We start from the raw sequence: 18,129 nt of genomic DNA on the forward strand, positions 1-18,129 counted from the left end.
TTATTTAACGTTTTAATGGGCAATAAAAGGTGTGATTATAAAAATTATGCATAAATGAAATATTAATCCATCAATAAATTATCCATTCAAATTAAAAAGGGAATTAAAAAAAACAACATAAAACACTCAATAAGTACATCGTTTTAAAGTGCATTAATTAATTCCTAAATAAATAGTGGAATTTCAAAATGTATTTGAAAATGTGATTTAAAAAGAGGAATAAAAAATTGGATTTACAAATTATACTACTTTAATCAGTCATTTAAAGGCGATTTCTTTTACCATTTGCATTTCCACGCTGCCTTTCCTTTTCCCATTTGCTATTTGATTAGCTCAGTCATTTAGCTTTTCCTTTTAGCCTCTCCATTTAGCATTTCCCTGACACTTTGGGTCCTTGCATTGGTAAAACGAGGTTAATCAACGCAAATGAGCTATGGCGAGAGAGATGTAACAAGCTCTCTGATTGGCTAGTTCCTTGTACGTCATGTTCAGAGGTATGTTAGATGAGCAATGGAGAAGAGGGTAGACCTGTTGTTCACTGCACGTGTAACCAGCGCGTTATCAGCGCCTGCTTTTTCTCTAACAGAAATCATAGAAAAGGAAACGTATTGTTAGAACAGGTTAGAACATTCACGCTGCACGTGGAAGCAGCAGATGCTAGTGTGTACTGTCTACTGTCTAGGGCAGGACTAAAAAGTGACCCTGGACATTTTCTCCAAGAGCAGCGCACCACACACCCCCTCGCATTCCGGTTCCCCCGGTCTGCTCGGCAGTGCAGTGGCCCACCGGTGCTGAGGGAAACAACTGCATCATGCTGCCAATCGAAACTGAGCAAATCCTTCTCTTTCATTGCAACAGATCAAATGTGATGATGACTATAATTCACAGTACACGGATAAAATCAGTTGTATTATCTATATAATCCGGAAAAGCTTTAATTCATGTGTTTTAAACAACATCCGAGCACACTGTTCTAGTGGTACAAGCAGTAAACAACAAACCGGTCTACTTGTACTCGCATCATTTCGCACTCAAGTTTTTTTTTATGCAGAGGCGCCGCCAGGGCATCCAAGATAGAGTGGTATATAGACGCGCCTGAAGAAAAGAAAACTTGTGTTCACAGCGAGTGCGAGCAACGGATGGTGAGCGCTTTGGCAAGTAGAGAAAGCAGCGCATCCTGCATTTTCCACGAGTTTTAGACGTTAATGGCCCGTAAAAAAGACACACCTTCCGCAAGCATTTGTTTTCTAAAGTGGTGTACATGTACGTCCCACCTATCCCACCCGCAAATTACGACTATGCTCATCTGACATACCTCAGCAGATGACCTACAGTACATGGGAATGTTAGTAAAACACATGATGATGAAGACCGACAACGAGGATTTGCTCAGCAGAAGAAAATTATTGACAGCGCGATGCAATCATTTCCCCTCCAACATAAAGCACATCACATGCTGTGTATATTCCGTTTTGTTTGTTTCTCTGAAAGCTATATTGAGATGATTCGCTTAGATTATTGATAGTGTGATGCAATCATTTTCCCCTCACTCATAGTATGATGAGTCTCACTACTCTCATACAATAACATAAATACAAATACAATAACATAAGCAATGAACATGATGTGTAAATTGTTGGTTTTCTGAAGATTACAATGAAAGACAAGGCTTTGCTTAGTTCGGTTGACAGCATGATGCCGTTGTTTCCCTTTGCACCGGTGGGCCACTGCCGAGCAGACCGGGGGGAAACGGAACGCGAGGGGGTGTGTGGTGCGCTGCTCTTGGAGAAAATGTCCAGGGTCACTTTGTAGTCTGGCCCTCACACATACTCAACTCAACTTTATTTATATAGCGCTTTTACAATTTTCATTGTTACAAAGCAGCTGTACATGAGACATATTGACTATAAGCAAAATAATTAAAGTTGTACCTGCAAAAACAAGAAAAGGTTGAAAACACAGAAGACAGACATACCCACATACAAAACACTCCACACACACAATATGCACACGTACTAACACACATAGACATAGAGACACACACACACACACGGATGCGCACGCACACACACAACAAAACACACACACACACACACACACGTACGTACACAGACAAGTACGCACACACACACACACACACACACACGCTCAGTGACAGCACACATTTAGGATAAAGGAGAGAGAAGCACAGGTCAAATATAACAGATAATAAATTCCTATATGCAATATGAATTAAGTAAAACTTTAAAATTCTAAAGCAGCCCCCCCGGTCAGGCAGATAGTGCAAAAACAGTATGCAAACGGTGGCGAGGAACCCAAAACTCTAATCGAGAAAAAAAACCTCAGGAGAACCCAGGCCCAACCAGGGGATTCCAGTTCCTCTCTGGCAAAAGCTGCTGCCTCTGCACAAGCTCCAGAGATCTTGCACAACAAGGCTAAATAAAATAAATAAACTTAATAATCAAATAAATTATAGTTTAAGATTATCATTAATAATCTAATAGCATTTGAAATTTTGTGGTGAAGACCGGTCAAGAGACCGCGTCCTTCTTTATCCAGCTCTATCATCTCAGCTCTTGTCAGGTCCCCACTTCCCATTCTCCGCTCTACCATCAGGTCAAGCCATGAACTACATAGACAGTACACAGTAGCATCTGCTGCTTCCACGTGCAGTGTGAATGTTCTAACCTGTTCTAAAAATCTGTTTCCTTTTCTATGATTTCTGTTAGAGTAAAAGCACACACCGATAACGTGCTATCCTCTTCTCCATTGCTCATCTGAACATGACGTACAAGGAACTAGCCAATCAGAGAGCTTGTTACATCTCTCTCGCCATAGCTCATTTGCATTGATTAACCTCGTTTTACCAATGCAAGGACCCAAAGTGTCAGGGAAATGCTAAATGGAGAGGCTAAAAGGAAAAGCTAAATGACTGAGCTAATCGAATAGCAAATGGGAAAAGGAAAGGCAGCGTGGAAATGCAAATGGTAAAAGAAATCGCCTTTTAAATGACTGATTAAAGTAGTATAATTTGTAAATCCAATTATTTATTTATTATTTTTAAATCGCATTTTGAAATTCCACCATTTATTTAGGAATTAATTCATGCACTTTAAACCGATGTACTTATTGAGTGTTTTATGTTTTTTTTTTATTTGAAGTATTTATTGATGGATTAATATTTCATTTATTCATAATTTTTATAATCACGCTTTTTATTGCCCATTAAAATGTTAAATAATGAATGACTTCATCAATTCGCCTATTTATATTTGGATAAATAAATGAAGTTGTAAACAAATGTATTAATGCCTATTTTTATTGTAGAATTACATATTAAACTATGAAATGCTTTATTACTTTACACATGACTCTTCCGGTCCTCCACACTTCTGTAGGAGCGTCGATGATCTTTGGACTCACTGCAGCGTTCTTTGAAGACCGACCGAGAGACTTTGACTGACATGTAAAAGCTGCCAATCACAGATCGTTTTGTTTTGCGTCATGTTACAGTACGTACTGAATCAGGTTTAGGACACACGTACTCATTACTCTTTAATTAAAAATTAAATGACTTGAAGTCTTTCCAGTTTTGTGTGCTTAAATGCATCAGATCTGTTAAGCAAATATGACTAAAGGTAGCTGTAATGATGCTTCTCACAGCCGTCAGTATCAGTGATCCTTCGTGCTTCCGTAAATCTCCTGCTTCTCGATTTAATCTGATTCAAAAATTCAGCGTCGGAAAGATTGTTTGCTTCTCTCATCTGTGACTGCCTGGAGAAGTTATTTGACACTTTTACACGTGGCGCGTTGAAACACTCACCGTAATTCTCAGAATAAGTTATTATTGTAAGAGTCATTTTATGAACCGATGAAAGTAAAGTCAGGGTATCATACCTCACTCACAGCCTCTCCTGTGAAGAAACAATCAGTCACACATGAAAGCGGCTATAAAGACACCAACGCTTATTCGTGTGTTCTTATACATTGACATTTATTCACGCGTTCAAGTGGAAGAGCTGAAATAAATACACAAACAATTGAAGAGAGTTCGCGTGTGAGCGGACTCAGCACAGGCGCCCGATGTCGTGTTTCGTACAGCCCTGGTTGCAGCACAATCCCGCCAGTCCGAGCGAGAAATTCCGCTTTCGCCGCTCCGGGCGCGAGGAGAAGAGCGTCGCGACGCGCGCGTCAGTCTGTAGCCGCAGAAGGTCTGAGAGAAGCGGCGCATCTTCACTCACGCTGAACTCATCGCGTCTCTCCAGAGACATCTCGCCTGAGTCCAAGAGAGAACAACAAACACATGAAGTGAGATCTGATTCTCAAAGATACAATAAAGACAAAGAGTGAAAACTATGAGTTTAATCTGAACAATTAATGGACCTGAAGACGGGCAACATAATTAACCAATTAATATTGCAAACACAACAAACAATATTAACATAACATAAAAGCATAAACGGTGTATTTGTGGTCATTATTCACAAACTATATTTATTCTGATTGGAACATCTGCAATATGCTGTATTTAATGTAAATAATTGTTTTGCATCTCTCTGTTTGTGTGTGAATATGAATATTTCAAATTCAGTTCTGTAGCGCTTTGCAAAGCAGCTTTACAGTAAACACATGAACACAGATATTAGAGACAAAAGAAAAAAACGGAAAATAACGAGAACATTTAAAATATTTTTCAAAACCCGTTTCTTAGTAAAGGTAAATATAATTGTAAGGTTGTAAATGTTACTGTGTGATGTTCGTACCGCTGTGTGTTGTTGCTCTTCTCCACCGGGATCCTCCGCACGTGAAGATAACGGCTCGGATGAACTCGCGACCGCAAAGTTTCACTCCGAAATCTCTCGGTAAATCGGCACGGCTCGCGCTCACACACACACTGCACGCGCGCACACACACACACACCAGCAGAAGCGCCGAAAACACACGAGACATTTTCACAAAGAACATGAAGAAGAAGAAAGTCAGAAGAGTGTGAAGATCCGCGAGCTGCTGCTGAAGATGATGAGAGCCCATCAGTTCGCACACACTTTTATACAAACACTCACTGACGTCACACACACACTAGATGACTTGTTTTTGTGTTACTGTTATTATTATTACTACTACTTAATCAAAACAACCCAACTGCAGTTTGATATCAGTTGGAATGGACAATAAAAACATGTTTAAAAAGAAAGGGAGTTATCTGTTTTTGAAAAGAAACTCTTCATTTAATAATCATTACCGAAGGGCATTTAGTAAAATCACAACGCTTAAATGTGATCTCTCTCAAACTCTCACAAAAAGAAATTCATCATAAAACAAACATGATAAAGAGACATTCAATCAGTTTTAATATTGTTTGTCAGTCGGATGTTCCCTTATAATAAAAGTGAAAAGCACATCAAGTGTGTAGCAAAAGATGTTATCATTGAATAAGCAAACTGTAGTTGTGTCGCCTTTCTGTGTCAAATGTAAATAAAGTGTTGGCCTGAATGTGTGGAGAGTATTAAAGAAATGCACACAGACGCATGACAAGATTCAGTTGATGTGTGTGCGCGTGTCATTCTTCTTTAACTGTTTGTGATGATCAGATGAGCTGAAGTTTTTTTTGGGAGGTCAGGATCATTTCTCCAGTACAGATGAGAGCGGAGATTTTGCTCGGCGAGATTTCTCGATACTCTCAAACGTCGGCATCCCATGAGGCATTTCCAAACGCTTGCTCTCAGATCCCATGATGCTCTCTGCTTCCTCTGCATGGAGTGTTACATTGAGGACATTTGTACCGAATACACGTCTTGTGAATTGATGTGAATGATTATTAATGATCCAAAGATATGGATTGGGTGTGTTTTCTACCTCTCATGCGATGAATGAGTGAGCCGTACGCCATGTCCATCTGATAGGCCATAATAAAACTCAGAGGCATGACAGGAGCCAGTAATGCAGCTCTCCTCTTCTTCATGGCTCTGTGAACATCACACAACACACACACTACACAGATGAAAAAGGAAATAATGACTTTTCTGCCAGGTGAGAGTGTTTAACGTGGGCAGAACGTGTGGTGAACGCAGGAGCGAGGGAGACCCACCCGATGCTGAGACCCAGCGTCACCAAACCAAATAAAGAGCCGAAGTACTTGAGAAACTCTCTGGACCAGGCGATCTGCATGGCCATCTGACGCTCACGCATCTGATTCTGCATCTGTAACTGACGCTCCAGCTGCACAAAAAAACACAACCCATTCTGCCATTAGAAAACCCTTCTGTGACACAGAAAAGGGAAACGTAGTGTATCCTTGTGTTTGTTTCTCCTACAGCACACACACACAATTGACATTTTTACACCTTTAGTGAGATGAGAATGTGTTTTTTGTACGTTAATGAGCTCATATCGGTCACAGACGATATGCAAATGAACCGAATTCTGTGTCAGATTATTCAATAGTCCTCGTTAGCATAAAGGTGAGAGTTTATTCATGATGAAAACACACACGTGGGACCTATGAACAGCTCACATTAAGAACATTGATCTTCAGGTCATTATTACACAAAAGCACTTCCTGTGTGTGAGAGGAAGTTCAGTGGTCTGATTCCAGACACATCGTGCTGCGAGACAGATTACAGCTTTCAGCCGTACGTCAAGTTGACAAATGAGTGACTAATGAGAAGCAAACTTCCTCCAGGGTCCAATCACGTTAAAGCATCACTTCACGGACACAAAGGTATCAATTATGTTTAACCAATCACGTGGTGTCTGATTTAAGTGTTCGTCAAGCACACGGCTTCATTTCACTGTGACTTGAAAGACTCTTTGACTTTATCATGAAAAGACTCGAACCGACAGACTGACTTCATACTGAGAAACATCAAACATATCTGAGAAAACCACAGAGAAATCACAAGATCTCATGTCTGTATGTTTGTACACGTGTCGGAGCTTCTAACCTGCTGTCAAACCTCATGATCCAGAACATCACACTTCTCTAATGGCTTCTAACAGCTCTTATGACATGATTCAAAACATTCACTTGTGTTTTTCATGCAATCCTATGTACATTATTGTATTCCTATAACCAATCTCACCAATCATCCGTTTAGCTTGGAGAAAACCCCTACAAATAGACAAGACGCCTTACCCTCATTCTCTCTACATTTTCGCAGCATCCCTCCTCCACCCCAACTCCCTTTTTACCGCAGTATAACCCGAGTCCGGGCACATACCGGGACCTCTCCTCCGAGTTCGGGCCAACTACCAAGCTCAGAGCCCTCTCCCCGAGACATCACGCCAAATACGCATACTATCCGTCCCTTATTATGCGTACTCATTATCTGCGCGGTGAACTCGTGAAGTGCATAAAGAGAAAAACCAGCATCTGTTTCGCCTTTGAATCTAGTCAGGAGAATGAAAGCAAAGGATTGTCCAGAAGGACCGTTTAGGGCTCGCCTGATTTTGCCAAGTGGTTGATGTCGTTAGGGCAACATCATGTTGACACTGGGACAACATTTAAATCAACCAATCAGATTTCAGAAATAAGTTTACAGTTTATTTGAAGTTTAATCTTACAACAAGCCTGGGCCCAGTTGCATAAACTGCTTAGACTAGTTAGTCATAACTTCTTCAAGTCAGTGACATAAAAAGGCAGATTGGTCTAATTAAAATCTAAAAAGTACGACTTATTAGTCCTAACTAATTGCTAGTCAGTGAGACTAGTGGTTAAGATACAGTCTTAACTTTGCGGCTATGTTTAAGCAACTGGCCCCAGGAATAGGTGCTTCTAGACCATTGTTTTTCACTTATCATTTCCCTCTGATTTAAGGGGTAAGCCGGGTTTGGTGTGGGTTTAGGTTTCATTTATAAATATGTTGCCCTGAGGACATCAACCACTTGGCAAAATCAGGTCGAGCGACACTTTACAGAGGAAGGTTTTTATTTGTTCTGTCTTACACATTTCCGCTGTGACACGGCGGCTGCAGCACCACGGCTGTGATAACTGAAGCTACGCCGCATTCTTTGCGTCTACATTTGGGCGGCGTCATGGAAACATTACCACAAACTGACGCAGAGATGTGGGGGTGTGATTGATCGAGGTGTTTTTGGCAGATCTGGATCAGACCTGGATCAGATTCGTTTTTGTTTTGTTTTAGTTCAGTTTTAAATCATTTTGTGCAAAGCTTTTGAGTTTTGTGACTTTGGAAGTATTTTACATGCACAAACGGTTATTTAAAGGTGCAGTTCTTAATTAACAGCGGCCACTACCGTTGTATTATAGATTTGCAATGAATCGCTCAGTCCAAACACGACGGTGGCCACCACAGTACAAAAAGATGTCGTTCTCATGTTGACGCGGGGAAGAGATCATGCGGGCATTAGAAAGACTGTAGAAAGAGCCATGTCGTATGTATTACATAAAATAAAAGGTTTGTGGATTTTAAGTTTAAAAAGAAGGATAAAAGTAAGGCAGGAGCTGGACCTGTGTTAATATTAGAAAGACTTTTGCGTTAAGACCCGCGGTACTGAGGCTTTTAGCAGATATGTACTCAGATATCTATGGAGATACTTTCCAGCAGAGAGAGAGACATTGGAGAGAAAGATCGTCTAAAAATCACCTCCGAGGAGGATGCTTTGATTCGGATCAGTATGTGAGTAACATACTAACATACCAAGATATGTTGTTGTGTAATGTTAACTGTGTGACGGAGCAGTTTTGAGCATCATTGCTTATGTGGAACCGCTTTAATATTGTAACTGTACTCGTCCAGATACTGGAGAGAGAGAGAGCGAGAGCGTGTGGGCAATGATGAATAAACTTTCAGTGAATCCACAGGTCACATGCGTTCCGCACCGGAGAGCACGATCCATACGGATCATCCCGCGATCCGTTTCACCACGATACCGCGGAGGAAGAGGAAACGCACGTTGTAGAGTTGTTTGTCCGTTTAGGTCTGCTGTACAAAACATGGCGGTGAATTCAATGTATGTAGGCCGCTCTGTATGTAGATATAAACAGCTTATTCTAAGGTATTACAATTAGGGATGCACCGAAATGAAAATTCTTGTCCGAAGCCGAACATGATGTGAAACACTTGGCCGAAGGCCGAATAATACCGAACACCGAACATGGATTTTTGCATTTCTTCTATTTATTAAGCTATTTTTTTCACTATTGCACAAACTGAATAGTCAAAATGTGCTTTTCATAATTTGTCTTGCTTTCCAATAAAATACAATACAACTAAATATAAAATTGAGCAAAACAAAGTAAATTCAAACAAAAATTGAGCCCTCTCCCTTCATGAATAGCCTATATTAATTAGGTCTATAACTGACTGCTAAAAGAATGTGATGCAAGTTACTCTGTACCCCTACAACAAAACACTTCATTAAAAACTGTCATTCCACATTAGGCTATAAGATAAAATATGAATAAAAGAAAACTGTTGGATTATGATAGGCTACATTGCAAAATGATTTGAGAAAATAAAACATCCATTGCAAGCAATTCTGACTGATGCTGACTGACAACCATTTCAGTTCACGTCTCTCCTCCAAACTCCGCCCACAAAAGATGACTGTCACTGTTCTCTCAGAAGGTGCACAGAACATACTTTGACAAGTTGCTTAGTAGGGCTGAACGATTAATCGAAATCGAATCGCAATCGCGATGTGAGACGTTGCGATTTGCTAATCGCAAGAGGCTGCGATGTGGAAGCGATGTGAAATTTAGGAAATGCGTCTGTTCCAAGCCCGCTTTGAGTGGCATTCTTGCTAACCAACTGAGTGAGTGCACCTCCGTTATGCCTATCAGCACTGCCCCAGCCAACTGCGTAAACGTCCGTCATTAAAAAAACAAACAAACAGAAGGCAGGAGAGAGAGAGTGTGTGTTATTATGGCATCTGCGAGTCAGGTCGATCATATTAGGCAAATAAATACTAAAGAACCGTCCAATTCAGAAGACCGCGCACACAGCCTCTGTCATACTCGCGCGACTCTTCCCCGCGTTGTGCGTCTCGCGGACGAGCCGTTTAAACTTGACGCGCACACACAGCCTGTTTCGTAATGACGTTTATAGTACTTGAGTCCGGCTCCACACGGGCATCTGGCAATATGGACGAGGCTTGACGCACGCGCGCACCCTGTGTCAACTCACACCTAGCTCCGCGTTTCAAACAAATGTAAATTCTATCTAACTGTTTTGCTAATTTCACTTGGATGAAATTAAACATTCAGCACATTTTTTACTTGTTTTAAAAAATCCCACATACTTAAACAATAATAAATCAGCCTATGTAAACTATGAACTATTTTAATAATTCACTAACACAATAGAAAATGTTATGGATTTAAGGGTTACAATGGGAGTTGTATTTGTTTTAATGGAAACTATAATAGTGTACACTGGTATTTGGATTCTATTGGTGTGATGTAATCTGGAAGTTGGGAACCAATAGAACAACAGTAAGTCCTATTTGAATAATGCCCAAAACACACTACAAAAATGAATTTTGTAATGGTTTTAATGGAAACAATTAGAAATTCTGTGATGTTTTTTTTTGTTGTTTTCTTTCAGCAGGGTAATTATACCCATACTGTGCTCCACACAACAATATTGAATTGAAGCTTGAATTAGAAAAGTTAAAATCGCAAATCAAATCGCAATCGCAATGTCTGTCAAAAATATCGCAATTAGATATTGTTGTGTATTAGCAAGAAAAGACCACACCAAGTAGCGAACAAGTTTCTTTACTTTTTACATTCTTAGCCACCACAGCACACACTTCTCCTCCTGTCTCTCTCCAAATCCTTTTCCATAGCTCCCCCTACAGGCATTTTCCATAACAACTACTGAGAGGACACAACATCTCCCCCAGACTTAATTAATGACATCCTTCTTAAGTTTCTGTGAACATTACTAAACAGTACATTTAGCTAGTTAAAAGGCTACTTTAAATGAGTACCTTCCTTAGGTTTTCAAAATATAGAACAATGTCTTATTAACAAAGCAACATAAGTAGTTTCACAAACATCCATGCAGATCAAAACAACAGACTTCAACCAGCAGAACTCGGTTTACTCATAAACAAAACTGTGTTTTCTTGTCTACTGTGATCATTTAGGTCACATAGTCTTTCCACCACATGGGTTGCTTTCTACAACGTCGCTCCTCTGCTGGAATGTTAACTCCTATCAGTGAATCAGCAGTAGACGCTTCAGAGTGTTCCGGAGCCTTAGTGATCCCTGAGTGCAGTGGAGCCAGATGAGACACATCCCAAGTTCGTCCATCACTCAGCTCGAAACTAGATGTTCCTTTTCTTCTGACAATCTGCATAGGATTGCTGAATTTGGATTTCCCTTTTCTGACATGCACAGGTTTTCTCACCCGTACAAAGTCACCTGCCTTGAGGCACGGAATCTTTGCTTTGCGCTTTTATCCAGGTATGTTTTCATTTGTTTCTGTTTTTTTCTTACTTTTTGTCTCACTTTCTCCATTTCTGGGGTCACATCATACTTTGGAAGAATTGTCAACTTTGTTCTCATTTTCCTTCCAACCAAAAGCTTGAAAGGAGACAGTCCTGTAGTAGCATGAGGTGTGTCTCTATATGTTTGTATGAAATTTGCTATGAATAATGTCCACGGAGCCCCCTCTCTCTCTGCGGTCAGAATAGCCTCCTTCAGCACTTTATTCCAACGTTCCACCGCTCCATTTCCCTCTGGATGATAAATGGAGGTACGGACGTGCTTTACGTCTCTCTCTCGCAAGAACTGCCTAAACTCAGATGACAAGAACTGAGGGCCGTTGTCCGTAACGACCTCCTCCGGATTCCCTTTTTGGCTGAACACAGACCTCAGAAAGCAAGTAATGGTAGACGCAGTGACATGAGGTGCGGGAGACATGCGGGCCTCTGAGGACATATGAGTCATGGATAGAGAGTTCGTCCCGTATCGGAATGTATGGAATCATGTCAGGCGGCAAGGTTTTTTGTGTGGCAGGCCATTCATGCTCCACATATTGACAAAGTTTGGTGAGTTCAGGACATGAGGAACTTTCTGCAGCAAATTCACCCAACGGAACAGCTGACAGGAGTGTAGTGATGGCAGCAATAGTTTCTGGTGCGGAATCGAAGTCAGCCTCCAGTTCGTGTGGCAATGGCAGACGTGACAGACAATCGGCTACCTGGTTGTCAGCTCCACGCTTGTATTCCATGGTATAGTTGAAGCAGAGCAGTCTTGCCGACCATCGAGCGACTCTTAGTCCAGCTCTTCCCATACCCTTAGTAGTCAACAGGGTAGTTAAAGCCTGGTGGTCTGATCTCAGTTTGAACTGTATGCCCCATAGGTACGTTCTCCAGCTCTCGGTAGCCCAGACACAAGCGAGAGCTTCTTTTTCAACGACTGAACATTTCCTTTCTGCAGGAGTCAAGGTCCTGGATGAAGTCATCTGGATGAAGCGGAGTCAAAATGCCCCCTATGCCATAGTCTGAGGCATCCGTCGTAACAATTGTGGGCAAAGCAGGATCAAATAAAGCCAATGCAGGGCTCTCTGTAATCAATTCTTTTACTTTCTGAAAGCTTGTGTGTGCTTCGTTATTCCATGTGAAAGTTGAATTACCTCTCAGGACAGCTCTCATCGGCTCAACAACTTCTGCATGATTTGGAATGAATTTAGCATACCAGGCAGTGAGACCTAAAAAGGATCGTAGTGTGGATATGTCCGAAGGAGCTGGAGCATGCCGTATTGCTTCCACATGGCTGTGGTCTGGCATCAATCCCTCTTTGGAAATAGTATGTCCCAGAAATGTGAGTTTCTCCTGGTGAAATGTACACTTCTCGTTGTTCAGACACAAACCTGCTTCTTGCAGTTTGTGCAGCACTGTTTGGAGGTAAGCATCATGGCTGGCTACTGAATCGCCAAACACAATTATGTCATCCAGATAACACTGGGCATCTGAAACACCGTGAAGGATAGTAGACATTAGTTTTTGAAATGCTGCAGGAGCTGAGGCTAATCCATAGCAAACTCTCTTGAATCGAAACAAACTGTCATGTGTTTTGAAAGCCATAAGGTCCCTACTGTCCTCATGCAGCGGCACCTGGTGGTAAGCATTTGCAAGCTCAATTGTAGAAAACTTCACAGCCCCTCTCAACTGTGAAAACAGTTCTTCAATGTGTGGAATGGGGTGGCTATCAATTCAATTCAATTCAATTTTATTTATATAGCGCTTTTCACAATGTGCATTGTTCCAAAGCAGCTTTACAGGAGCAAATAAGAAAAACACAGAAAGGTAAAACACAGCACAGTGCATGGTGTTTATAGACCAAGCAAGATCATACTAATAAATAATATCTAATAAATGAATGAATAAATAAATAAATGCAGTCTCCCGGTGAGCATGCCAACACTGCACTGCTGTGGCGAGGAACCCAAACTCCAATGCTGAATAATGGAGAAAAAAAAACCTCGGGAGAAACCAGGCTCAGCTGGGAGGGCCAGATCTCCTCTGACGTGTCATAGCTGCACTCAGTGACCCCGACCAAAGCCACCGAGCAACGTCCAAGAAGAACAGGGAGAGCCCAGGAGCCGCGACCCAGGAAGCCCCACCCGCCGAAACCGTGCAGGTCCAACCCGGTCCCATTCCGCGATCAACAACAGACAACTATCCACAATGATTGCTTTGTTGGGTTCCCTCAGGTCCACACACAGTCTGATATCTCCAGATTTCTTCTGAGTAACTACGATGGGTGACACCCACGGCGAAGCATCAACTCTTTCGATAATATCCGCAGCTAGCAGGCGGTTCAACTCTGCAGACACAGCGTCCCGTACAGAAAAAGGTAGTCTGCGCAGCTTCTGTTGCACAGGAGTGACATGTTCATGCAATTTCACTTTATGTACAAAGTTCTTTGCGCAACCAAAGCTCGGCCTAGCAGGATGAGACACTTGTTGCACTGGCTGTTTTAGGTGAGGACCTTGTTTCCTTGTATACGCAGGTTTAAGGAACATATTAAGTCCATACCCATGAGCAGGTTTCCACTTTTCACAATGTAGAACGTGGCAGGTACTGACTGTTCTCCATGGTGAGCAGATGTCTTAATACATCCCAGGACAGGAAGGTCATCTTTTTAATAGGTGACAAGACGCACATCTGACTGTTCCAAAGGCAATTCAGAGAAGTATTGTTTATATATCCGCTCTGGCAGTAGAGATACAGAGGATCCAGTATCCACAATTAATTCTTGCATTGTAGTACCTGAAAATGTGTCCATTTCAACATTGCACAGAATTTTGTTTGCAGCAGCAGAAGTGTTAGACATGTACAAAATCGTCAATTCAGGGACTTCAATTTCTCTGATATTCTGTTTCCGTGCAGAGCGACACACTTTTGCAAAATGTCCTATTTTGTCGCATGATTTACAGATCTTGTTTAGAGCCGGGCACTGCTTGGAATTCGCCAAATGATTGTTGGAATCACAACGGTAACATCTGCGTTCAGAACGTACATTAGTTTTACTCTGCAATTTTTCTTGTGTGCTTCTACGCGCGGTCGTGTCTTTTTTCTTTATGTGCAGCCGTTGAACTGGTAAGTCGGCCGGTTTTGCAAATTCACTCGAATTAACCATGGCATTTTCTACTTGCACTGCAACTTGTATTGCTCTGTCTAGCGTTAAGTCCGCTTCCAGCAGTAAACGTTCCCGAATTCGACTGCTGTACACTTTCTCAACAACCTGATCTCGTAGCATTTCATCTTCTTTGTCACCGAACATGCATAATGACACCATATCACGAAGAGCGGCCACATATTGAAGGATATTTTCGTCATGCCTTTGTTCCCTCTGACGAAATTTATGTCGTTCAGCAATGACATTAACTTTTGGTACAAAGTGCGCCTGGAGAGCTGTAAGAGCAGATGTATAAGTCGTACCGGTATTAGGGAGAGTGTAGAAAATTCTCTGAGCTTCCGTCCCCAGGCAGTGAAGCAATGTAGCACACTTACGGGTATCTGTGTTTTCAACCTTTTCTTGTTTTTACAGGTACAACTTTAATTATTTTGCTTATAGTCAATATGTCTCATGTACAGCTGCTTTGTAACAATGAAAATTGTAAAAGCGCTATATAAATAAAGTTGAGTTGAGTTGAGTATCAGGCCAGTCATCTCCCTCTGCATGGATTGCCAAAAGGTAATTCTCAAACATTCGCGTCCATATCCCGAACGGAACTGCAGGCTCCCCAGGACAATGTAAGTATGTAGGAGGAAGATGAACTGCCATCCTCGTCGCCAATTTGTCGTGTATTAGCAAGAAAAGACCACACCAAGTAGCGAACATGTTTCTTTACTTTTTACATTCTTAGCCACCACAGCACACACTTCTCCTCCTGTCTCTCTCCAAGTCCTTTTCCATAGCTCCCCCTACAGGCATTTTCCATAACAACTACTGAGAGGACACAACAGATATTTTCCCCAAATCGCACAGCCCTATTGTTTAGTACAGGGAACTGTGTGCACGCGACCACTGTATGATGTCAAAGGATGTCGCGAGCGGCGGGGCTACTGTCAGACAGCCTGCTTCCGTCTGAAGTAAATGTAACCGGGTGAAAGTAAAATAGCCCACAAGCTGTATAGTTACCCTCTTTTACCCCTGTGCATGTAAAGGTAATATGTGAAAAGGTGTGGCGGCTCCTTTAAGTGATTATCTCTGTGTGTGTGAGAGAGAGAGCGCCGATGCGAGCGTAAGAAGCTGGGAAGCGCACGGGCCTCGATGTGGGTCTGGTCGGTGGATTGTTGCATATTTTGCACGTCTGTTCAGCTTTCTCATTAGCTCGTGTGAGAGGTCTTCACATTAAGTGTGCTCTTCAGAGGTGTCTGAAGTTAAGAGCAGGGGAGAAGTGAAGCACGTTTACTCGCACGTGAGCTGCGGTCCACGTGAGCACTCGGGTTTGAGAGACTGCCGCAATTCACTACTGTTGTTTATTTGGGGTGGTTAAACATAACTATTGTTATTGAGCCATGGAACAGGCAGACTTGGTTTTTGTTGTTGTTTTGTTTTGTTTTTCTTTTCCTTAATACTTTGTGTACCAATTGACTGATTCTGAATTTCTCATGTCCATAATTGGGCATTGTTTCTCCTAAGCCTGACTTCGTTCATCTTTAATGCTGCATCCCTTTCGGGTGTAGTCGGGAATAAAAGAACCCCAGTTAATGTGTAGTCAGTGTTTTGTCTTGATTAACAAGTAATTATAAACCCGGCCACATAAAGTTACCGACCGGTAAAGACGCTTTCATTCGGAAATGTACTTCCGGGCGGCAAGTCCCGTGCTGTGTCTTTCTCTGACACTTTAAAATGCTCCACACACACGCATGCGCACACTGCCAAAGTTTGCGGCAGTAATAAAGTGCATGCGTCTCTCTCTCTCTCGCTGCTTGATCGTATCACGAGTCATGTTCGGTAAAATTTATTCAGCCATTTCACACATTCGGCCGAACACTGAACTTGCGTTTTTTGCTATTTTCGGCCGAACAATTTTGGTGGCCGAACATTCAGTGCATCCCTAATTACAAACTTAATGGTTTTTTATACACCTCTGAAGAAATAGTTTTGTATATTATATTGTATTTCCGTCAATAGATCCTCCTAAAAACCCAGTATTGTTCCTTTAATACACTAAATCAAAAGCAAAACATGAGATTCAGTCATATCACCCCTTAAATTTAAGTCTCTGATGCTCACCTATAAGTCCATCACTGACTTTAAACTCACCACACTACACAGTGTACTTCACGCAACCCTTCATCAACACCTGAACCAGTCATACTAGATCATTTAGATACATGTACTGGGACCAGTTAACAGACCACTGTTGTCCTTTTCATTGATTCTATTGTTCTTTTTTATTTGTAAAAGCAGCTGCTAAATGAATTTTATGTTAATGTTACATTATTAATATGTTGTACATAATAAAACCAATTTATATCATTTAGCCAAATCCTGATTTTAACAACATTAACAGAAATATGGTTCTATAATTCTATTGTCTTTCTAACACTAACAGAATTAATGTGACAGACGTTTGTCTCAAGATATGTGTGAGGAAGAAAAAGAATGTATAGTGCCACATGATAAACACCATCTAACACACACGCACACACACGCACGCACACACGAGATGTTCATTGACATTTTCCTCAAAGTCCATGTGTGATGATTTCTGGACAGGTGTGTTAACAATGATCGGGTCGGTCCAGTGACCCAAACAAACACACAACACTGACTGTAAAAACACATCAAACTCCATCACAACATCTCCGTCAGCTACACACAACACTCATGTAAACAACAACAACACGTTTCATCATTAATTCTTCAGCAAACTTCAGCTTCACATTTAGCAGTGAACAACTGACAACATCACAATCTTATTCATCATGCCAATTATTCATATTTTATTTTTTCAGTGAAGTGTGTTTTATTGGCGTGAGAAAAGTAAGATGCATTTAGTGCAAAGTGAAATCAAGTCAAATAGGGATAAATAAAAAGAGAAATACAATACTCTATCTCTATCTCTATCTCTCTCTCTCTCTCTCTCTCTGAGTGACCGCACTCACACAACCAGCAATTTACAACACAATTAAAAAGTCATTGAAAACAGACAGACGGGAGGAGAGACAGATCAGTCAAACCTCTGAGAGCTCAACAAAGAGAAGTGACGGAGGTCACGAGAGATCTAACAGAGAGACAGTTTAATGGTGCGTGACGTCATCAGGGTCACATCATATTCCACATTAGGAAAAGATCTGTGATTTGATTGTGTTGAACAACAGATTAACTACCTAAACTAACCCTTTAAACCCATTTGTCAAATATTTCATAAGATTATTCTTTTCTCCTGCTGTGACCTCACAGGTTTCCAAAATCTTTATCTGATCTTTCACTATTCCACAAGAACAAAAAAAGATTAGTGATTTTTTGGCATTTTATAGGAAAACAATGAAAACCGATGATATTCAGTGAGTAACAACAATATTCTGAAAGATGATTACAGAGCTCGAGGGGCTTGTGTGAATGTCTATTAGATTGAGAGCGATAACAAATATTTAGGAGCGTTTAAAGAGAGGGAGAGAGAGAGAGAGAGAGAG

At 41.3% G+C, this 18,129-nt stretch overlaps 2 protein-coding genes across 2 annotated transcripts in view; both read right to left on the minus strand.

Moving 5' to 3' along the window:
* Positions 1 to 3,963: 3,963 nt before the first annotated feature.
* Positions 3,964 to 5,057, minus strand: rln1 (relaxin 1). Its single transcript, XM_057327611.1, has 2 exons — positions 4,764 to 5,057; positions 3,964 to 4,276 (listed from the first exon to the last, which is right to left on the minus strand). The coding sequence occupies exons 1-2, from the start codon at positions 5,029 to 5,031 to the stop codon at positions 4,068 to 4,070; spliced, it is 477 nt and encodes a 158-aa protein (XP_057183594.1). The 5' UTR covers positions 5,032 to 5,057; the 3' UTR covers positions 3,964 to 4,067.
* Positions 5,058 to 5,233: 176 nt separating this feature from the next.
* Positions 5,234 to 18,129, minus strand: part of plgrkt (plasminogen receptor, C-terminal lysine transmembrane protein) — a 23,264-nt gene continuing 10,368 nt past the window's right edge. Inside the window, exons 3-5 of the mRNA XM_057327612.1 lie at positions 6,089 to 6,219; positions 5,857 to 5,966; positions 5,234 to 5,750 (exon numbers count right to left, since the gene is read on the minus strand). Of these exons, the coding sequence (XP_057183595.1) occupies positions 5,623 to 5,750; positions 5,857 to 5,966; positions 6,089 to 6,219 (369 nt within the window). The 3' untranslated portion in view covers positions 5,234 to 5,622. The remainder of the gene's footprint in view (positions 5,751 to 5,856; positions 5,967 to 6,088; positions 6,220 to 18,129) is intronic.

This window comes from Triplophysa rosa, unplaced genomic scaffold (assembly GCF_024868665.1).
Source record: "Triplophysa rosa unplaced genomic scaffold, Trosa_1v2 scaffold254_ERROPOS399912, whole genome shotgun sequence".
NCBI classification, from domain to species: Eukaryota; Metazoa; Chordata; class Actinopteri; order Cypriniformes; family Nemacheilidae; genus Triplophysa; species Triplophysa rosa.

What these genes read in the sequence shown, in the direction of transcription:
- rln1 (XM_057327611.1), bottom strand. Translation starts at nt 5,031, where the DNA reads ATGGGCTCTCATCATCTTCAGCAGCAGCTCGCGGATCTTCACACTCTT. An exon ending in AAGAGCAACAACACACAGCG is followed by an intron (nt 4,277 to 4,763) that starts GTACGAACATCA and finishes TCTTGGACTCAG; the next exon opens with GCGAGATGTCTCTGGAGAGA.